Source organism: Gorilla gorilla, chromosome 14 (assembly GCF_029281585.2).
Source record: "Gorilla gorilla gorilla isolate KB3781 chromosome 14, NHGRI_mGorGor1-v2.1_pri, whole genome shotgun sequence".
Lineage (NCBI taxonomy): Eukaryota > Metazoa > Chordata > Mammalia > Primates > Hominidae > Gorilla > Gorilla gorilla.
The window spans coordinates 81,558,096-81,581,135 of record NC_073238.2 but is presented as its reverse complement, the minus strand read 5'-3'; the positions used below and the strand labels follow the sequence as shown (position 1 = coordinate 81,581,135).

The 23,040-nt window shown below is 33.4% G+C and overlaps 1 protein-coding gene across 5 annotated transcripts in view; it reads left to right on the top strand.

The window, feature by feature from the left end:
* Positions 1 to 23,040, top strand: part of PCDH9 (protocadherin 9) — a 922,754-nt gene that overhangs the window by 319,602 nt on the left and 580,112 nt on the right. For 2 of the 5 annotated variants that reach the window (XM_004054584.4, XM_004054586.4), the window contains exon 3: positions 7,675 to 7,776. The exons of 2 other annotated variants lie outside the window; for them this stretch is intronic. In XM_004054584.4, coding sequence (XP_004054632.3) covers positions 7,675 to 7,776 — 102 coding nt within the window. The remainder of the gene's footprint in view (positions 1 to 7,674; positions 7,777 to 23,040) is intronic. One more of the 5 variants, XM_019039858.3, reaches the window with a different exon arrangement.

The window sequence follows — 23,040 nt, the reverse complement described above, 5'->3', positions numbered from 1 at the left end:
ACCTAGCACGTCTGCCTTGAACACTCTTTGGCACATTTAATGGTCAGTTCTGTTACTGCACATTTAGAGGGAACTTGCTGAATAAGTTGGACATAGAGTTCTATTGCTTAATTCTTGATTGCATTACCAAAAATTCTATAAGAATACAAAATACTATGTTTGCCTTTCTCTCCACTTTCATTAAATAGTTTGCTGAGAAAAGGAGAATAAATTCAGCCTAACAGAGCTTTCTCCAAAGCTAAATGATTATTTATTTTGGGAATATAACTCTATTGCTATCTCTGTCTCCTTTATTTCTGCATTTGTCAAAAGTTTCTTAAGAAAAGCCTTGAAAGTCACACATAGACAGAAACTCAATGGAACACGCATTCTCAGGAAATGGACAATGCACAGAGTTGCTAAAACTTTATAGTAACCAAGATATTTATGGCAAAAGATTTCTCTGAAATACCACTTACGCAATAAAAGGCTAGGATAAAGCTGTTTTTTGGTTACGGTACATGGCACCTAAACATTTTATTAAATTGTTAGAATTGTTTGAAAAATGTCAGCCAGCCTATGATAGAGACCATTAAATCTTGGAATAGCATATAAAAGTAGAATTTCTAAACAAAGAAAAAAACAGTGTTTTATCTGGTACATAAGCTTAATCCACTTACTGAATTACTTCAGACTTAAGATTCTTAGCCTTTTTTCCCCAATCCTCTTTTTACTTAAATTTGTTAAGATTTTTTTACACATAAAGCATTCTTATATCTTAACTGTTTTGGAACATACTGGTTCCATTTATTGTACCATAAGGTAGTGAATTGAGGTAAATATTATACAAACACTTTACAAGTGACCCACTTGCAACAACTAAGTGCACAGTAAGAAATATATCTTATCTATTAATTTCACTTGATCACATGGAACTATGACTAAGGGAAGCCAACTGATCTATTTAATGGCCTGTGCCAGAAGACTATATAAAATCAGCTTTTGTCTTCTCATAAATCCCACGTGCAACAGTCAGTTTCTCACTGTTCATTGAACTGTAGTGACTACCTCCATCTGGCTAGACTCTCTGCAAACCTGGTTAAAAAATGAAATGGCTTGTCGGAACAAAGGAGAAAGGAAGTGCTTTTGAGGGAGAAGAGAGGACTTTTCCTACCTTTGAGACATCAAGAAGGAAGACAAAAGGGTATCTCTAGGTGGAAAGATCTGGAATGGGAATTGTGAGGACAGAAGAGGACTTACATAGAGGAATCGATGAGCATTATCTGTAGGGTCAAGAGAGTATTGAAGGGATGTCAGTCAACTTCCAGTGGGGTTGAAGAAGCTCTGCTGCCCCTAGAAGAACTGAAAAGGTGAACTTTGCAAAATCCACTGGGTAGGAACATGTGTCAGGGTCCCGAAGTTGAACATAAGCTTATTTGTTTATGCAAAGGATAAATTCAAGTTTACCTAGTTAGTTAATATATTACTGTGACAAAGTTACTCCTTGTCATGAACTGCCAAGAGTTCAGTTGGAGGAAGAAAGCATGATGACTAAGCCAAATGCTCAGCTCACTGCAAGCTCCGCCTCCCGGGTTCACGCCATTCTCCTGCCTCAGCCTCCCTAGTAGCTGTGACTACAGGCGCCCACCACCACGCCCGGCTAATTTTTTGTATTTTCAGTAGAGATGGGGTTTCACCATGTTAGCCAGGATGGTCTCGATCTCCTGACCTCGTGATCCGCCCACCTGGGCCTCCCAAAGTGCTGGGATTACAAGCGTGAGTCACTGTGCCCGGCCTCTAAATGGATTTTCAACATGTGTTTTTTTTAAAAGGATATTTTTTTTTCGTAATTCTGTGAAAAAGGATGTTGGCATTTTGATAGGGATTGCATTGAATCCATAGATTGCTTTGGATGGTATGGTCATTTTAACAATATTAATCCTTCCAATCTATGAACATGGGATATTTTTCCATTTGTGCAATCTATGATTTTTTTTAATCAGGGTTTTGTAGTTTTTCTTGTAAAGATCTTTCAACTTCTTGGTAAAATATATTCATAAGTCTTTTTTGTAGTTACTGTAAGTGGGATTAACTTCTTGTTTTGGTGCTTGACTAATATTTATTGTTGTATAGAAATGCTACTGATTTTTGTGCATTGATTTATGTCTCAAAGTTTTAAAGAAAAAAATTTAAAGAAGAGACTCAAAAAAGCAATTAAAAAAAACAGACTCTCTGTATACTATAGATACAGGTAGCATTTCCTTCATATCATTTTATGGTCTGCCTATTTTTCTTATTTCACATAAGCAATCCCTGTTTTTAAATTAATGTGTATTATAGCCATGTACATTTCTATGATATGATTGCATTTATATAACATTTGGTTTTAAAATTTATCATATGACATTTTCATTTTAAATCAAAATATGTGTCACTGCACCTGAACACTGATTTGTTCAATAAAGTTTGATGAGCATTTTAGCTCCATTTTCTAGTTATGATTAAAGACAACAAAAATAAGCAAAAAAAGAAGGTACGTAGAAAACATTAAAGAAAAGGCTGTGAGTATAGGCTCAAGGTTTCCTTATTTGGGCCAGAATAAATTTCAGGATACTAAATGATCAGAACGAATTTTCAGAAATAATAAGAATCTATACTGTTGGTCACTTAAAATATAAATTTTATTAGTTTCTAGATGTAAGTATAAAGATATGTGCTTTGATGAAAGAATGACTGGGGGTGTTCTAAGAGATCTTTTCTTATCTTATGAATAGAAGATTGTTCCTGTGTCTGAGAAAATATTTTGGAAACAGAACCTGTTCAATATGGGTGTAATTGCTAAACAGACTCCACTGAAGAAAACACTTTCTGAGGAAGTACTCAGTTTTATCCTCTCTAGTCCTTTCAATTTTGACAACAACACGAACAGTTAAATGATTCCAGAGAGAGAGCAGGAGAAGAAAGAAAGCCATGAGTGTATAGCATCCTTGAAGACCAGTACATAAATGAAACAAGAAGAGGTAGTACTTAGTTGTGTTGCATTAGATAAGAACTGAGAACTGCCATTTGCATTAGTAATGTGAAAACCATAGGTGACGGTAGCAGGGCCATTTCAGTGGAATGGGCGTGCTTGAAACCTAATACACGTGGATCTCTAAAGAAATGCATAGAGAGAAGTTGAAGATACCAAGTTTAGACAATTATTTAAAGTAGATTCATTTCTGCAAACATAAATTTCTTTGGAATTATTAAACAAATATTCTGTTTTAGAATTCTTCATGAAAAGGATCCTTAGTTTTTTAAAATGGGTAGGAATAACATTTTCAGTGGGAGTTTTTAAATAAATGGAATTGTTATTTAATGAAACCTATAGCACAAAAGTACAAAACTATTGCCTCTATAATGACTGCAAAACTTCTATGAAAGTGCTATTGATTTTTAGTAAACAACCTTGATTTTGTAAGAAGGTAGGAGTAGTAACAGAATAATAAATAATACTAAGAATTGCTACTGCATTACCATTGAGTTGAAAATGTAAAGAACCCCCTATTTAGCAAAGAAAACAGCTGTGTTTTTCATAAAAAGATCTTTCATAAAACTTTTGTTGTTCTTGCTACTGTTGATTATTTTTCTCTTAATATGGCTAGAAGTGCTTTTTTGAAAATTTATTTCAAAAATGAAAGAGTAAAAATACCTGATTATGTGAAAACTTTGAGCAGATATGTCTATAGGTAGTGAATGATAATTTTCCCAGGAACTACAATGGATGTTTTGGAGTGGCATGATTTATCCACATATTACAATACAGACTTTCAATCATAGGTGATGAAAAATAGCAAACTGGTCTTAAAGTATAAAACAAATGTACTTTCAGTGATTTTCATTGAATATGATTGTTGTTATTGAGCTTTAGACTTCTCAAGTTTGATTTACATATGTACCCCCCAATATAAATCTGATTTAGCAAATGCATATTACCCGTAATTCAATACACAGTTATTTATATTAAATTGGGCAAACAGTAAAATTTTTTGGTGGGATGAACCTTGAGAGTTTTTTATTTTATTTTTTTCTTTTTGAGGCAGAGTCTTGTTCTGTCGCCCAGGCTGGAGTGCAGTGGTGCAGTCTCAGGTCACTGCAACATCCAGCTCCTGAGCTCAAGCTATTCTCGTGCCTCAGACTCCCAAGTAGCTGGGATTACAGGCATGCACCACCACATCCAGCTAATTTTTATATTTTCAGTAGACGGGGTTTTGCCATGTTGACCAGGCTGGTCTCAAACTCCTGACCACAGGTGATCCGCCCACCTCGGCCTCCCAAAGTGCTGGGATTACAGGCGTGAGCCACTGCGCCCAGCCGAGACTTTTAAAATAGATCTTTTTTTAGAAAATGCTGCAACTCTCCCGGAAGTAGAAATTTGTTAGGGAGGATTCATAGTGATTAAATTTTTTCCTGTAAGAATTTTTTTTTCTTAAAAGTTTGGGTATTTATAATAGTTAATCTCAAAATATTGTTTACAGTGTTACTTTGTTCTTTTATTTTGCTCTGAGTTATATATTAATTTGCAGAAGAAATTTACCTCAAAAGACTCAATTTTAAAAAGTAAGGAAAGAACAGTAAGTTAGAAATTTTCCTTTGATGCCATTCACTGTTCCAAAAACAGGAGCTGCTCCAGAATGAAACACAGGAGAGGCTTGGGGGTGAGATTTTTAGGGATGGAAGGACTTAACTGGGCATCACAATGATATTGCAAATGTGCTCATTTTGTTATGTTGCATATTTTCTTGGAAAAGTTGGAAGAAAAAGAATGACCTTTAAAGCTCTCTCTTGGCACTGTTGGCCCTCATATTAAGTCCAATTCTATAACTTCTCACTATATGTTGTGCTATTGAATTAATGCACTGATAGCTTCTGTCTGTTCTGAAATCAATCCTCACATTCTTCATGTTTGAACTATTATCAAATTACTCATGGCTCATGAGAATTCATGTTTTCTCACCTTTGCATATGCAGTTCCTTCTGTCTCAAATGTGTGCTAACCATGATACCCTCATCAGTCCACCTCTCGAGACTCTCTATTCACATATCAAACCTGGGAGTCTATGCATGCTCTTCTCTGTCCCTTAGCAGTCTGCATACATTTTCAGGTGGCATGTTCACTCATCATGGCGGTTATTTATTTTCATGTATTGTTTCAGGGCTACAGTGAGAGTATTACAGATATTAAATGGCATATCTTGATGATCCAGTACAATTCTGACACATAACATGCACTCAGTAAAGTCTGATTATCAAACAAACAAACAGAATAAAATGAGTGAATGAATGAGTTATAGATGAACCCATTAAGGGAGATATGGTACAGTAGAAATTGCCCAAAATAGAGTGAACACTTGTCCTGCTTTTACAGGGCAAATCCTTCAGCAAATGGCACTGAATATACCTGAACCTGTGTCTTCCTAATCTGTTATAGGATGGATTATGTTTTCTACCAGTCTACAGAGGTTCCCTGTAGATAATACATAAGTTCTTGTATTTAAAGCATAAAGTATTATACAAATATAGGATTTTTTTTTCGGGTTCAGACACCTTTATGATATATCCATGGGGGAAAAAACAATATGATGGGTTAAATTTTAAAAAGGAAGAAAAAATTCTATGAAAAAGAAATTCTATTAAAAAGAAAGACATCAGATTGAAATCGGAGCGAGGCCAAAATTTACTCTAGCTTTCTGAGGGCGAGACAAGGAAGTTTTAACCTTAACCCAAGGATTCTAAACTCTGGCTACACATTAGAATTGTCTGAATATTTTAAAAATATTTATGTCTGAGCTTCAATTTAACTGATGTGAGGTGGGACTCAGTCATTGACATTTTAAAAAATCTCCCCAGGTGATTCTAATATACAGTCAGAGTGAGACTCACTGCTGGGCCAGAGAAATTTAGGAAATGTTTCTTAGGAGAAAAACTGTATAATACATGAAAACTTTTAAAAAGATTAATCAGCATGAATAGATATGTGGAGAGGCTAGGGATAGGAATTGAATAATTAAAATGTCTGTGGACAACACAGATGAAAATAACTGTTTTAAGGTCTATGCTTTTTTTTTTTTCTTGAATGCCAAAAAAGCTGCTGTGAAGCCTTTGTTGCTAACAGTGAATTTGTTCAGACAAAAAACTTAGGAACATTCAAATAATTAATAGTGCAAGGGAGCATTTTACAAATTACACATGAAAGTTACTTAGAAACAGAGGTTAAAATGGCAATCACCATTTGTTGAATGACGCATGAAAAGAGTTGCTAGAGGAGGTAAGTTTTGAATAGAGTTAAAATTAAATTGTAGAGAGAGAACAGATATAAAATATTTTTTCATGCTAAAAGGCTTATAGTGATGGATATATGGATTTAAAGTCATGCCTTCTTAGTTGTCACATAGCTATTTATTTTAAGCAAATAAAAATAAATGAGATAATTTATATCTTTAAAATGTAATGACCGTGCTTTAACATATATTTAAGTATATAAAATGATGGTCTTGAAATGAAAATAGAGTGAACACAATATATTAAAATTCTAAAACACATTTGCTTTTAAAAATGTCTAACAGTAATTTTCTAACAGATTTTACTTTGAGATAGTAAAGGTAGCATTTCACTGATGAATAGGAAACATGGCATACTAGTTTTGAAAAGAATAGTCTCTTTGCTAGTAATGTAATGAAATCTATGCATACATTATAGTTTTATTTAAGAAGAAAAGGTATATATCAATGGTGAACCTTTTCTGGAGGCACAACAATATCTTTTTATCAAAGTAGAAACCTTAAAACCTACAAAGTTATGTTTAATAAATGGCCAGACAGCAATACTTACAAATATTGCTTGCCTTGAGTCTAATAAAAGATTTAGAGTATAAGTAAGAAAACAGGAAGTGGAAAATGTCTTATTTTCACATGAAAAACTTGTGTGAGGAATATGGAAAACTGTCATTTTAATATATTCACAGAGAAAGGCCAAGCCATAATGTAATATCTTATGTTCTGTAATTCATATCAATTTCCAGGTAAATTATTTTAGATAACCTGTTTTTTAAAAATGCTTTCTATTTAGTAGAAAAATAAGTCAACTAGTATTTTAAGACACTACACTTCTGTTTTTTTCAGTTTTATCTATTTCAAATGTATCACTTATAAAGGTAGTTCATGTGGTAGCTAAGGATATGGGGAATGGTTCCAAAAAGGCTGGGCAACAGCACAGCTTTGTGGGGGGAGGAATTATGCTTCAGTCTCCTCTTCCTTAAGTGGAGGTAGTTAATAATATCCATGTCACAGGCTAATATGTGTATAATATATATCAGACTCTTAAATAATATCTCACCCAAATAGCACCGTATAACTTTTAGCTACCAAAGTCATAAATGTAATAAATAAATATTGCCTAAAAAAGGTAAAAGTAAAATTACTAAATTTTATACTTCTTTAGTTTTAGTAAAAATGTTTTAACAATTTGTTTATCCTGGGACAATTAAAAAATCTTTATGGTAAAGACTCAATCTTAGTGCATGTATCTCTGGGTGTGGACCCTTGTTAGCTCAAGTGGTATTCCTTTATTAGGCTCATAGCAAACAGCCATGTCTCTCAATGGACACTCTAAATGTGGAGTAGTTTGTCACAATTATTTGGTAATCTCTTTCAGTGTAACTCACACAGCAAAAGTGACAATATTCCTGTCACTCCTCAGAAATGTCCCAGCTCCGCGGGTTTCCACATTCAGGAGAATGAAGAAAGCCATTACGAGGTATGCCATATATCTATAGAGAACATGTTAGTACTGAGAAATTTTCATTTTCCTCATAATTTTAAATACTCTATCTTAATTAGTATTATTGTCTTTGCCCATCTCTTCTGTGGTCACATTTTTATACTAATGTTTTTGAAAATAATTTTAAGTAAATAATTTTAGAACAAAAATCCAGCAATATATATCATTTTTTTTTCTGTTGAGTAATGATCCAACTCTCAAACATAATGTTAGTAACATGGAATGAAAAGTACTGATTTTTACCTATTTTTAAAGAAAGTAATAGGCAACTTTCTTTTAAAGCTAGATGTTCTGGATTGATTCATATTTATTAATTGAACTAAAAGAAAGGCACAACTATTTTGAAAGGTTAATTCGATTCATCTCCCATACTGAGGAAAATGAGAAAGACATTGCTGCTTAATATGACTAGTTAAATTTGAATTTTAATGAAGTTTTCCTTTTTTTTACTACTTTATATCAGTTTGATCTTTATTTCCCTGTATTTTTGAACTTAAAAGCCATTACTTTCTTTTTTAAAAAAGTTAGTTCATCCACATTAAAAGGTAGAAGATCCATAGTTGTTTATTTCTTATTCTTTTATGTTGGAAGGGTTTTTCCAGTGCCAATTATTCCACTATGGCTGGGTATAGAAATCTACTATCTTTCATGTATTTTTTTTTAAGTCATGGTAAAAAAACACATAACATAGAACTTACTATCTGAGCCGTTTTTAAGTGTAGAGTTCAGTCGTGTTAACTATTTTTGCATTGTTGTGAAATGGAAGAAGATTCCCATTTTTAAAGAATTATGTTTTAATAGTTAACTAATATTAAAACATACATACTGTTTCACGTATTTTTTTACAGCTGTAACATATAGATTGTAGAAAGAGAGGTAATGCATGTGTATGCGTATGTGTGTGTGCCTGCGTGTGTATTCTGTTTTCTTACAGAACGTAGGTCCCCTCCATTCCCTTCAAACCTTTTCTTAATCACGATTAGTAAAAAAAAATTTGTAATAATTATTGCTTTTGCCATCTAAAGGAATCTATTATTTTCAAAAATCCCACTGGTAATGTATATTGAAGAAACTACTTTGATTAATATAAACAATATAGAAAGCAACTTCTTTTTGGATAAAACATTAGTGGAAGTTGAAAGTGGATTGAGCAATATTTCGAACAGCTCTATCCCCTAATTCTCTGCATATTTTTATTCTATTTCTTTTTCTTTGTGTGGGTCTAAATACTTAGAAATGATTTTCTAAACTTCAGCATATATACTTTTTTATATTTTTCTTTCTTTTTTTATCCAAAGCCTAAATCACTTGAACATTGAGAGAAGAACCATAGTTTTCAACCGTTTGATTTTTTCCTCTTCACTGTGTATGTTTCAGCTATCTAAGATAATACAATTGTTCCCATTAATTACCAACAATAACACAATAGTTCTAATTGGATGGCAGAGAAAAATTTTTTTTCTTAAGTAAAGATTAATGTAAATAGTACAAAACCCTACCCAGGATGTTGTGCAAGTCATTAAGATCCAAGTGGATTTCAGATTTCTAAGAATTATATTTATTTTTATAACATTTTATGTTTGTGTTTATTGACTTAACCATACTCCTCAGAAACCATATTCCTCAGAAAATCCCTTTGATTACCAAAGGTGGTGAGATGATTTATTGGAGATTTTCTTATTTTTCGTAGAGAATTTAAATGAGACATAATTCAAATAATTTTCTATAAATCATACTTTTTTCTCCCTTAGATATTTTATAAGGTCCAAAGCACAAGAAGACTGACAGGGTTTGACTAAAAGTCTAGGGAATTTGAAGAAAAAAAATGACATCTAGAGTTACGATGCTTATTTATATTATTAGTCCATTTGTGAAAGAACAGTGAAAGTATATCTACTATAGTTTATTTATAAACAAAGAAGACGAAATATTTTTATAAATCTTTCATTCCATAAATTCTCATTTAACCATCATTCTCCAGGCCCATTTTTTCTGAATGGTTTTTTTTTTTTTTTTTGAGACGGAGTCTCGCTGTCGCCCAGGTTGGAGTGCAGTGGCGCGATCTCGGCTCACTGCAGGCTCCGCCCCCCGGGGTTCACGCCATTCTCCTGCCTCAGCCTCCCGAGTAGCTGGGACTACAGGCGCCCGCCACCTCGCCCGGCTAATTTTTTGTATTTTTAGTAGAGACGGGGTTTCACCGTGTTAGCCAGGATGGTCTCGATCTCCTGACCTCGTGATCCACCCGCCTCGGCCTCCCAAAGTGCTGGGATTATAGGCGTGAGCCACCGCGCCCGGCCCTCTGAATGGTTTTGAACTAGGTTTTCTGGAAGGTCCTACCCATCCCTGATGATCTGTGATACTAAATAATGATGACGATATTGACAACTTATGCTTATTTAACAGCATAGTTTTCTACAGTTAAATATCTTTCTGCGTTAAATAGTACCTCATACTCTGTGCTAGGGACTGTTTCAAGAAGTTTATATGTATATTCTCCCATCATTCACATTTTGTCCTTGGTTAGTCTAAACTGTTTTTGATCATAATACATTTAATTTCTTTAATATGCATTTTGTATTAAATTCAGAGAGACAATATCTGAAATTTCTTATAAAATAAAACTTGAAGAAAACAGATAAGTGATGTCATCTTTCGAGTTTTTTTAAAATATTCTAAGATGCAAGGTTTCTGTATAAATGCTTAATATCTGTAGACCAATAATAAAATGGGCAGTTTTAGTAACCACTTTTTTAAGGTTATTAATCTAGTGTTAATTATTCTTGAGAATTAACAATGAAAGGTGATTATAACCTACAAAAATTGGCATCTGAAATGTTATTTTTCATTATATTTAATTCTGTACTGAGCCTGGTAAGTGCAGGTATTTTCCTAATTTTTATTTTTTCACAATTTATATTTCCCCTCCCTTTTAATCACCTTAATATAGTAACAGGAAAGATGATTGTTCTGTTTAACACACACAAATATTTAACTGTAGAAAACTATACTGTTAAATAGAGTCATGTTCGGTGTCAGTGAGTGCTGACTAATCTGGATGAAATTCTTAAATTTATATTATGACACTAGATACATAATAAAACCGAGACTGATGTGACCAGCAAGCTTTTAATTATTATTAGCTTATTATTAACCTATCACTCTTAATTTAGATGTAAGAAGTATTGCTTACTTATAGAGAAATGTTATATCAGCTATTGAGAAAAAGTTGTGCCAGACCCTATTCTAAGCACGTCATATGCATTACAATAATTCTTCTCATCTACCACTAGAGTATAAACATGCTACAATTTTATGTACTGCTAGGGTAAAATGCTGCCAATTTAACTCTGACAAATGCTTATTTTTGATTTCTTTAATATTTGTCCTGTTTTAATACATGCAAAAATAAGGGGTTTTTAATATTAGAATTGTTGGAATATAGCTTATTTAATTCTGACAGCAATCCCATTAGGTAGGTATGATTATTATTCTTATTCTACAGATGGGAAAAGGAGACACCGAGAGGTTATGTAATTTGCTCAAATGCACACAGACAGGAATGAGTGGGCTGGAAGACAGCCACAGCCACATGGCTTCAGAAACTGCAAAGATAACTGTGCCATGATATTATCTAAGTAACAGCAAACAAACAAAAAACCTCACAGGCTATTTGATTGTCAGGGACCAGAGATTACCTATGCATATTACTGAAACATAACGTGAAGATAACAGCGATTGAGTAGCTTGCCCTACCTCTCAGAGCTAGCTAGTGATAGCATTAGAATTCGATCCTAGAATTACTGATCCCAGAGTAATCTAAAGACTTTACCTTCAAACACAAAGTTTCCAAACAAATGTTAAATAAAATAGTTTATACTTGAAGTTCTTTCTTAAACTAGATTTTAAAAATGGTGTGGAATTTAAACTGTCATGTTTAAGTTTTCTCTCCCTGACATACCTTTTGTCATTGGATACACAGAAACGTTGCAATGATTAAAATCGAAGCACCGGAATAAAAAAGTGCACATTGTTTTTATGCCATAAATGCATAACGCCTTTAATAAGCATTTTTGATCCGTTTTTCATTGTCACTTCGTTTCTATTATATTTCATTCCTTTTTCCCATGAAACAGTATATAATGCAAACAGAGCTTTCAGTGTCTATATTCTGCAATCTGTAGGAAAATGTCTCATAGTTATTGGAATTCACACCAGACTGCATCTCAGTATGAGTAGCTCTTCCCTGTCACTGTTTTTGATGCTTGAGCTAAAGAATATTTTACAAAATGGTTTAGTGTTCAGTGTATGAATTTTTGAGATAAGACTTCTCCCTTGTAGGGGTGAAATCCGAAAATCAATGTCAGATGGAAATCTTAGCTCTAAGAGTTAGGGAGATTGGTGGAAGGGTTTTAAACTAAGTGTGAATTTTAGCCTCTAGACGTTGGAAATGTGGCAGTTATCATAAGTATGAAATTCATGGGTGCAGATGGTTGATTAAGATATCCCAGGATGGGCCACTGCTATAAATCTCCACAGAAAAATTGAGAAAACCATTTTGATAAGGAACATATTTTTGACCTTTTATGTAAATTCATAACACAGGTTTTGCTGGATTCATTAAATGCGTATAAGTGAAATAACCATTGGTTTCATAAAATTGCCAATTGAGTCATGTGATAGAAATATTTAATAGAATTAAAATATGTCAAATGGTGAGTAAGAGGGGTGCGTGAGAGGAGAACTCCCATGTATTAAACTATTATTATGTGTCTTGTATTTCACATTTGCTACCTAATTCAAGACAATTGTCTTCAAGGTAAGTCTAATTTCCCTCCACATTAAGATAAAGTTATGGGTGCCTAGGTGATCTTGAGCCTACATCACCAACCAAGGACACACTGATAGCTAGAGTACAACGGGGCTCAGTTTGTTACACAGCCTAGAACTCCATTGTTTAAATAATACCAAATGGAGCAGGAGCAAAATGGTAACATTATCTGCTACTTTTAAATAATAAAATAGGAAAGATATAAAGCCAAAACCCTTTTGCTTTTGTCTTACTTGGTCTTTTATTTTCTTTTTAAAAAAATATTCATACGCGAAATCTGATTTAGTGTATGAATATTATACGACACACCTATATTTTCCTGTTATTGCTGTATTATGAATATTATACCACATACCTGTATTTTCCTGTTCTTCATGATTATGTAGTCATATTACCCAAGTATATTTACATAATTATGTACAAGCACACAAATAAATATGTTCAGTCCTTAGAATAGGTGCTGTTGTTGATATCAGCTTTAAAACTAAAATAATTAGGTAAATCATTTAGCAATAATTCTCTGAAGATTTTTACATTATATTTTAGAGTAATAAAGTTATTTACAATTAATAGATATTTACTAATAGCACGAAATTTTTTCTTTCTTCATAAGGACAGCTTTTTGGAAAACCCCAAGGCTAGTAAATGACACATATACACACACATATATGTTATTTACATACTTAAATACATGCATACATATTTGGGGAATAACTCCTAACATATTAAAATATTTAAATTGTTAGTAACATTGCTCTCCAAAGTACAATAAATTAAGAAAAATGATAAGCAATATTTTACATCTCAGTCACTGTGAAACATTGCATATATAACAAGTATTAGAGAAAGCATGTTGGGCATCAGTCTGGTTCACTCACTAGATAAAGAAGTTTTTCACCCTTTTACCATGAAGTTTCCAAAACTGCACCTCATAAAAATGGCAAATAAAATACATCATGGATTGGAGAATTGTTAGAGTTAAGTCCTGACATGCCCAACTGGGAATAGTTAAAGATCTTATGCCATTTTAGGTAAGATTGACCTGGAAAATAATTTCTAACAAATCACAGGACAGTCTCTGGCTACAATTCCAAATAGCATTTAGGAATCTTTGCACTTAATATAGATCTGTTATGTGAAATGTGTGTTATATAGAGATAAATTTTCAAAAAAATCATTAAAATATTTGACAGGCTCCTATTACTTGCTAAATAAGCATACGTAAATTTGTAACAAATTACCAAGAATTTAAAGAACTTATACTACAGTAGTATAGAAACACTACATACCCTCATGTCTAATGCCTATGTATAATACAATTTTCTAGAAACATGAATGTTGGTTTATTTCAGATTATTGAACTTATGCTTGAGAAAATTTTGTGTTAATATTAAGAGGGATGTAGGCAAATATGAAAACAGGCATATTTGATCAACCCTCTACTACATGTCTCTGCTTTCTGATGTGAATTGATTTCATTTTTTAAATGGGGCCATCAATATGTTCCTTAAGTCAAGTAAACATGGATAGGGTACTAGACATCCCTTCCTCTGTTTTTTGCTCATAAACACAAAGTTGAGACTTCTTTGGAGGGGAAACAAGTTATCCAACCTCTCTTTTTTCATAATTATGCTGAAACCAGTCTACGAGTCATATATTAATCTGTCTCTCCTTTCTTCCATCCCTCTCTTCCTTTCTTCCCTCCCTCCCTTCCTTTCTTCCATCCCTCCCTTCTTTTCTTCCTTCCATAAATATTTATCCAGCAAGTATACCAGAGGCAACATTATGCATGCCAAGTACACCATTTGTGTATACAAACATGGTTCTTTGTGTTTCAGATATTACAGTCCAAGGGAGTATACTCATATCAACATGTTACCATAAAGTGTAAGCAGTGCTAAAACAAGAGATACTCAAGATGCAAGAAGAGCACATCATAAGAGCAATTTAACATAGCACAGAAAAAGTATGTTCTTATAAATAAGACTTGAAGGAGTTTACAAAGTGAATGATCAGGAGTGATGTGTTGGTGTGTGTTGGTAGAAAAATGAGAATTTTACTTAAATATACAGCCTGCGTGAAGGCCAGGTGTCAGGAGAGGACATCCAAATTTTAAGGAAAATTCCACTGGTTCTTTGTCTCCTCAATGCAGACCTCTTTCCTGGCTCCGATCTAAGACCTGGTTCAAAATGCAAAACTGCAGTGGCTATTAAATTTTATATTCTTAGTATAGTATCTAAACACATTTTTAGTTATTAAGAAACATGACTACATAATGTTTTTCAATGTGTGTTAAACGGACTCAGCTTTAAAACTTTTAAATACTTAATTGTAAATGCAGATATGCATATTTACAGATACATTCCTACAAATAGATTTTGATTTTTATAGAAATTATTATACATAACAATTTTATAATTATGTAAATCTGGTATATGGTTGCATATGTATGTAAATGTTAATATCCAATTTTACATGTAATAGCCTCTTATTATTATTTTTTAAATTATACTTTAAGTTCTGGGATACATGTGCAGAATGTGCAGGTTTGTTATTATTATTATTTTTGTAAGTCACTTATTATTAAAAACAGCATACATTTGTGGTGTTTTCCCGAGGCTAAACAAATGTACTTGAGCAATGTGAGTGGCCTTATGAATTGCTTCATTGTGAATTCATGGAGACATTTTTAGTTGAATTCCCGTGTATAAATCAGTTATCAGATTTTCCACCAGTTCAGTATTTTTTTCAATTACTTAACACTCTATAAAGATTGGTCATCACCTTCTTTAACTTTTTATTAAACACATTCTGCCAATTCTTTCTTCACCACAAAACAAGTGGGCTTGGTTTTGTTCACAGGAAGAGCCGCATTTGACAGATTTGCTGATGGTGTCAGTGTTGGTCGCAGGCTTGATGGACAGCACCAAACCTTGCTGTGGCCCAGCTCCTGCTAATTAGTTGTTTGAAGACACTCTGTGTGCCACAGGCATAGGCTTATCGGCCAAAGACATCTTTACCATTCAGCATGACAGCTGTGATGCAGCCGTTCATGTAGAAAATGAAGCACAAAGAGAGGGGGGAGGAGCCTTTCAGATAAATGACAACCATAGTATCTTCCACTGAAGGATCCTAAAGATATAACAAAACAACAAAAATGTAGAGTACAAAACAGGTGTAAATCAATATCTGTTGGATGAGTGTGGAACCCACACATGAAATGATAATAAATAATATCAGACTGTGAGAGTGAGAGGAAAATACAGCTGCCTTGCAAGTTCTTTTAAAATCCATTGAAGTTGCATGTTCTTGTAGATAATGCTGCTCAAGCATTTGCTTATTCAATTAATGTAGATGTGTGGAGTTTTCAGAAGTTTCTGCACATGTGCACAGATACTAATGCGAAAGCTGGCCAGAAAGCCTTGTATTTGAACATTCGCAGAGAACATGGTCATGAATAATATATTGCAATGCTAAAAATCTCAGGATATTGGAGACACCCTGAGAGGAGTGAAAGTCATCCACATATATGTGAGAAGGGTGTAGACATGACAAAGCTAAAAATATAAAGTTACTATTGCTTTTTAGAAAAGTGTGCTTATGTTGAGTTAATAATGAATGAAATTCTTTTTCAGTCCTTGAAGTTTGAAAACTGTGAGATCCCATTTTAGCTACTATCCACATAAACTGGAAATCTAATGGAAAGTACCTATGGTTAGAAGTACACATTGACAAATCAAATTAAATAAATATTTTCACATAAACAGTTTGTATTATAAAATACCTATTCTAATTTCAAAATACTGACTGTAAATAATCTTTTAATATAAGATACCTAATATTGGCCGGGCGTGGTGGCTCATGCCTGTAATCTCAGCACTTTGGGAGGCCAAGGCGGGCAGATCACTTGAGGTCAGGAGTTTGAGACCTGCCTGGCCAACATGGTGAAATCCTGTCTCTACTAAAAATAGAAAAATTCGTCAGGCATGGTGGTACATGCCTGTAATCCCAGCTAATTGGGAGGCTGAGGCACTAGAATCACTTGAACCCAGGAGTCGGAGGTTGCAGTAAGCTGAGATCGTGCCACTGCACTCCAGCCTGGGCAACAGGGCAAGACCTTGACTAAAAAAAAAAAATACTTAATATTTTATGGGACAGTTTTAAGTATATGTATATATTAGAGGTTTTACAAATCCTAACAGTGAGTGATAGTTTAAACTTAAAATAGACTTTTGGATGTTTGCAATGGATATTTATTAGTTTATAAAATATGAGTAATATTATCATACTCTATGGTCCCATGTAATAATAACATCAGAGGCTGTGAGATATTGTTTGGTGTCTCACCAAATTCTGGGAGAAATGGAGGTTCAGTTATAGCTAGTCTTATCATTGGCTCTGTAGTATCTAAAAGTCTGGATATAGCAGAAGAATGTTATACCTATTTAAATTGCCTGATACACTTATTTATGTCCATGAAATAAAAAAAAATTATGTAGCTAACATAACCTATATAATCTCAGGGTTGACTTGATTTTAGCTTATACTTCAATTTTATATAATTTTGAGTTTAAAAATGTTAAAAGCTTATTTACAAATAGGAAGCATAATATAATCACTCTAATTGTTAAGGAAAAATTATTTGAATTTTTTTTTTCTTTAGATAGTTCAGACAGTGTATTTATGTCAGAATGTAGGTGTATGGTCCATATATTAAATACAGATTAAATCGTTAAAAAGAATGAAGTAAGCAACGAGATTCTCTTTAAATGTCATTTATTTCTTCAATTTTGGAATTAGAATAAACCTAGATCATTTGATGTCTACAGAATCTTATGCATGAGAGAGAAAGAGAGATTCTGGGGCCAAAACCACCAGGAGATCCATATTCCACAGGTCAGACATCGAGTTTGAAATTGAATATTAGAATTTTGTTTTTAAATTTTATGAAATAACTAATGGATTTTATGAGGGAATTGAACGGAAGGACTAAAGACACAGTTTAAATGATGATCGGCAAGTCATACAGCGAAATTAATGTCTTGCAACCTGAGGATGAGGACAATTTTTAATGGAATGTAAGAGAGTAGAATAGAATAGGTTGTATAGAATAGAAAAAAATAGGTTAGAATGGAATAGCATGAGGAAACAATGGCAACGTGAAAAATTAGAAGAGAATAAAACATATTAGGTTATATTAGAGTGCATCTCATATAACATAGTTAAATATTATTTCAGTTAAACTTTTAGTTGTATATGTTATTGTGTGCACGTGTGTTTTTATTGCATCTCAGTGTGGGTTGATCATTGTAAGTCAAGGTCCAAAGTTTGAAAACCACTGACAAAAAAATAGCTCATACTTATGTAACGCTTCTTATTTATCATATATTTCTTTAAAACACTTTGATTGTATTGATTAAACTAAAGGTAAAATCTCCTATGGCTTCTTACTTATGGTTGAATAAGTGAAGGCATCAAGAAATGACCTGTATAGTCATTTAGCAGATAAAGGGCCATGCTGGATTAAACCCCAGATAAGCTGTGCTCTTAGCCACTAATCTAAGGCTTCTGACAAAAATGGCAGCAGACCCAGGATTGGAGACGAGCCCTCTGATTCACAGTGTAATACAATACTGTTTTACTTAATCAGTTACCTCTTCTGTTAGACCAAATCCCAATCCTAAATCAGAATTTATTGATATATGTTTCATGGATTATTTGTCCGGACTAAATGAAGTTGAGAAGGTTCATCCTCCATGCATTCAACCGGTGATTCGCAATCAGATTTACATAAACATGCATTTAACAAACTTAAAGTAAATTAATCTATTTACATTTGTTTAACCCACTCACTTGTAAAATTATTTGATTATAAATGATACTCAAAGAACACATATTCCATACAACTTATTTTGGAGAATGCTGGCCTAGGTCATGCATGATCCTATATGATTAAACAGATTTTCTAATATTATAATCAAGATTCTTAAAATTTAAGTACAGTTAATCCTCCACTTTTAAACAACATGCAAATCAGAAATTTAAAAAGACACGAATATATGATATCAAAGATGTGCTTGTAGGTATGTGTACATATTATCTGCACACTTGTTATGAAAGATGTAAGGGTATTTTTTAAAGTCCCTGCTTCTACCTTGTATTTTAGATATAATCTTCAATAATATATGCCCAGCATATTATTTTCAAATGAATATTCATTCAAATAGCAGAAGCCCAAAGACTTTCTTACACAGCCTAAAGCCTTCCTGATTTTGGTATTGTTTCCCTTTATAAAATATCTTTTTTTAAGGGACTTACATGTCTTATTACAAGTATGATATCTTACTTTTTTCCATTCATGCCAATATTTAAAAAATAAGATAAACATAATTTTTCTGGTTTCTAAACACTTTACAATGTAGCAAAGCCTAAATGTTGTGATATGTTGAAATGATTGCACAAATACTGCTCTATAGTGAAGAATGACACACATGTAGCTAAATTTTGGATGTCAGGCCACTCCAGCTTCATTGTTAGGTAATGTATAAAAGCTTGAATTTTGCAAAAAATGGACATCTTTTTATGGACAGTCTATTAATTGTAACATATTAAACGTACATTTTATATGGTTTAAAGTATATTTGGTAAAGGTAACTACTTATATATATATATATACTTACATTACATATGTGTGTGTGTATATATATACACACACTATATATATATTATATATTTACACACACACAACATATATATATACACACACACACATAACATATATATACACACACACACACATAATGAGGAGTATACACACACACACACACACACACACATAATGTAAGTGGATTCACAGTGGCCACTTTTATTAAAAACTAGCTAGTTAGATTCATAGGGTAATATCAGAGGAGAGGAAAAAATATTATTTAATTGATACTTTATTATAATATTTCAGTTTTTAATAGGCCACATCATTTATTTCCAACTTCAAATTGGAATAAAAGTGAGAGGAATGCCAGCACAAACTGTTTTAGAGTCTGTTTTCTAGCTACAGAAGGTGAAGGGCCCTGATATCCAGGACTCACATTATCTCAAATAATTCCACTCAGTGCTGGAGTCTAAAGATGATACAAAAAGCAAACCAAAACATAAAACAAAACAAAACAAAAATAGAATACATGTAGAGTTTATAGTGAATTATAAAATAATGAAGTTCACTCATTTAAAATATACTAAATACGTGAATTTAGTCCACATGCAGAAATGGTGTTTTTTAAAAAGCATACGTCGGGGAAGATGTTTATACTTTTTGAAACTGATCTCATAGTCTAATACTATTCTATTGCTGTATAATTATTTCCATATTTATCCCTGGAAGCCAAGCTACTTTTAAATGCTCTTTCTGGCTACATTATCTCAGTTTTGACTCAATAGGTATTTAGGACATAACATCTATCTAAAATAAACAGCTAGGATAAAATTTCAGCAAATCTTATATTACTATTTAGTTTTAAGCAATTTGTAGGCGTGCATTTTTTCCAAAATTTCACAGGATGTTTAATATTTTTTCTAAAGTGGTGGTTGGTTTGTTCATTCATTTATCCGCCTAGTTATATAAGAAGCATTTCCGCTGAGGCCATGGAAAGGAAAAAGCAAGAACCATTTTGGTGAGCCCAATCTTGATTCAGAATGTATTTAGAAAACATAATATGATAGTAATATCTTAAATAAGACAAATATTGATACAATAAGGACAGCCAAATTTATATTCAAGATATGGATTGGAAAAATACATAAACAAATGGTGATAGTTTACGATATAATACTATGCAGCAGTAAAAAGAAACCACTGACACAGGCAATACCATGGATGAACCTCAACACTATCGTGCTAAGTGGAAGAGAAAAAAACAAGCAGACACAGAAGGCTACATGCTGCATGATTTTATTTCTGTGACATTCTGGAAAAGGCAAAATGATAGGGACAGAAATCAGATAGGTGGTTGCCAGGAACTGGGGATTGAAGGAAGGCATTAAGTACAAAGGGGCACAGAGGAAGTTTTTGAGGCAATATAAATGTTCTATAACTTGATTGTAGTGGTGGTCTATCAAAGAAAATTTACACTGACAGAGTTAAACAGACAAGGAAGATTTTATTCAAGGCTACTGCAATAGATGAAAGAGGTGGAACTGAGCTCAATCGAAACAAAAGGCAGGAGAGTTTTTAAGCTCTTAAACTAGTGGAAAAATATTGGAGGCTACTAGGTGATAGATTGGTCAATGTGATTAGGCCATCTGAGTTTGCTAATTGCCTTTTTATCAAAGTTCAGCTCTTGCCTTCTCACTGAGACTAGGAGATAGGGGTGCTATCTTTCTTGATGAATTCATTTCAAAGGGATGACTTTCAGGTCCTTGAGAAAGACCATCCTCATTTGTAAAAGTGGCAATCAGGAACCTCTCAAAAGAGCAGAGAAAGAATTTACAATTGAAAGTTTTCTAGAGTAAATGCCTTAACCAAAAAAAAAAAAAAAAAAGAAGTCTACAGTTAGGAAGAAGTTTGTCTAAAGTTTAGTCAAGCTAAGCAGAAGGTTAAGAGTGTCTTAGTCAGGTTCCATGACTACATGTGTTTTTCAGAACTCATAGAATTACTCCTAAAAGGTTGAATTTTACTATATGCAAATGATAACCCAATAAACCTGACATTTTAAAAAGTGTAGCTAGGAAAGATGTCATTATTGTCAGAGAACAAGAGCAGTAGAATAATGATGCTATGCAGGAAGAGAAAAGTAAGATTATCACCCTAGAGAATGAATTTTTTCTTTTCCATGTAGAGAACATCTAATATCTTTCATTAGTGACATGATAATTTACAAACCTAATATATTGCTAGATACCCGGGCTCTGCTAAGAAATACAAAACAGAGACCATTGTTGCTATAGATAATAAAATGGGTTTGCTTGCATATCTTTTTGTTTACTGAATTGTTAAGAAGAGCAAGAAGCTGTTACCCAGAGTAATGTATTTAATTAAAATCAATACACCAATATGTCCAAATGCTATCCCCAAACTCATCATCCCCATGGCTTCACAGAATTGAAGCAATTGTCCTATTTTTTTGCCAACAAGCGATGTACATAGTCAGGTAAAAAACATCTCAGCAGGAGTGAACTTTGCTTTATTGAATTGTGCCTCTTTCTCAAAATGCAATAGTACAGTGGCAGAAAGAGAAAGGAGAGGTTCTGTATTTTGACTCTATACTGCTGAATGCTTCATTTTAATTCTAGAACCAGAGAGTGTTTATTCTCCTGGTAGTAGCAATCGGAGGGCAAAGTTCTCATTTTCACCATGGAGTAAGTGATAAGGAGTTGGGAGCAGGGAACCAAGATCTCCAGGGGACAGTATGCTTTATGTATCTTATTAACAGGAATCATAAGTGTTTCTCCTCCACTTGAGTCACTTCACTGAAAATACAAAAAGCTCATTTACCAGCACCCATAGGCATAAGAATCATAGAAGCAATCAATTAACACAAATACTTTCCCTCTGAAGCTCGCTCGTGACCTTGAGATATGTGACGAATGACTTAAAGAATGAAACAGATAGAAGTTTCGTGCTAAACCAAAAAAATTATGTTCTTCTACATGTTGAAGAGAAATAAAATGGAGAAAGCTAGATATATGTTTAGTTTAAATAAGACCCAATAAATTCTATAACTGCTTCGTGTGGCTTTGGCCTCGGATCAGAGGTACTCAGTCTACACAGTAATCAGGACTTTCTCAATACACCTCAGCCTGTTACAGTTCTTACCACATGTACTTTCTCAATACGATAGTACTTTACAGCTATCTACTCGCTTATGGCCAGAGTTCCTAGCAGTTATTGATAACCAGACCATAGACTTTATATCTCAACCAGCACAGGCAGGAGGAAGGCAATCAGCACAGTGAATTTCCTAACCTGGATCTATCTTCCTGAAAGTTGAAGATGATGACTAAGTTCTACAATTGAGCTTGTGATTCTCACTGTGGCAAAACTTCTTATGTCATTTTTATTTTTAGCTCTTTGGCACAATTATAGAAAATTATTGTAGGAAAATCACAGCTTCTGTAAAGAGGAGCCCTGACTGCTTTTAAGAGCTTCTGAATGTTGGGAAAGCTCACAAGCTCTGTGCAGTGCATTTCTTTGTAGAGAAAGGCAGATAAAAATTTGTTTACTAAAAGAATGAAGTAAAATTGCATGATACTTTCAGATTGTCTTTCCTGTTCTCTGCCTCCTTTTTCTGAACCCTGCCTTTTCTGCCCTTTGCCTCAGCTGATATTAAAAATGTCTACTCTTCTAAGGCCCATCTTTCTCTTCAAAAATCACTTTTCTGTGATTTACCTGCCCATTTTCTTTCCTCTTTTTAAAATTT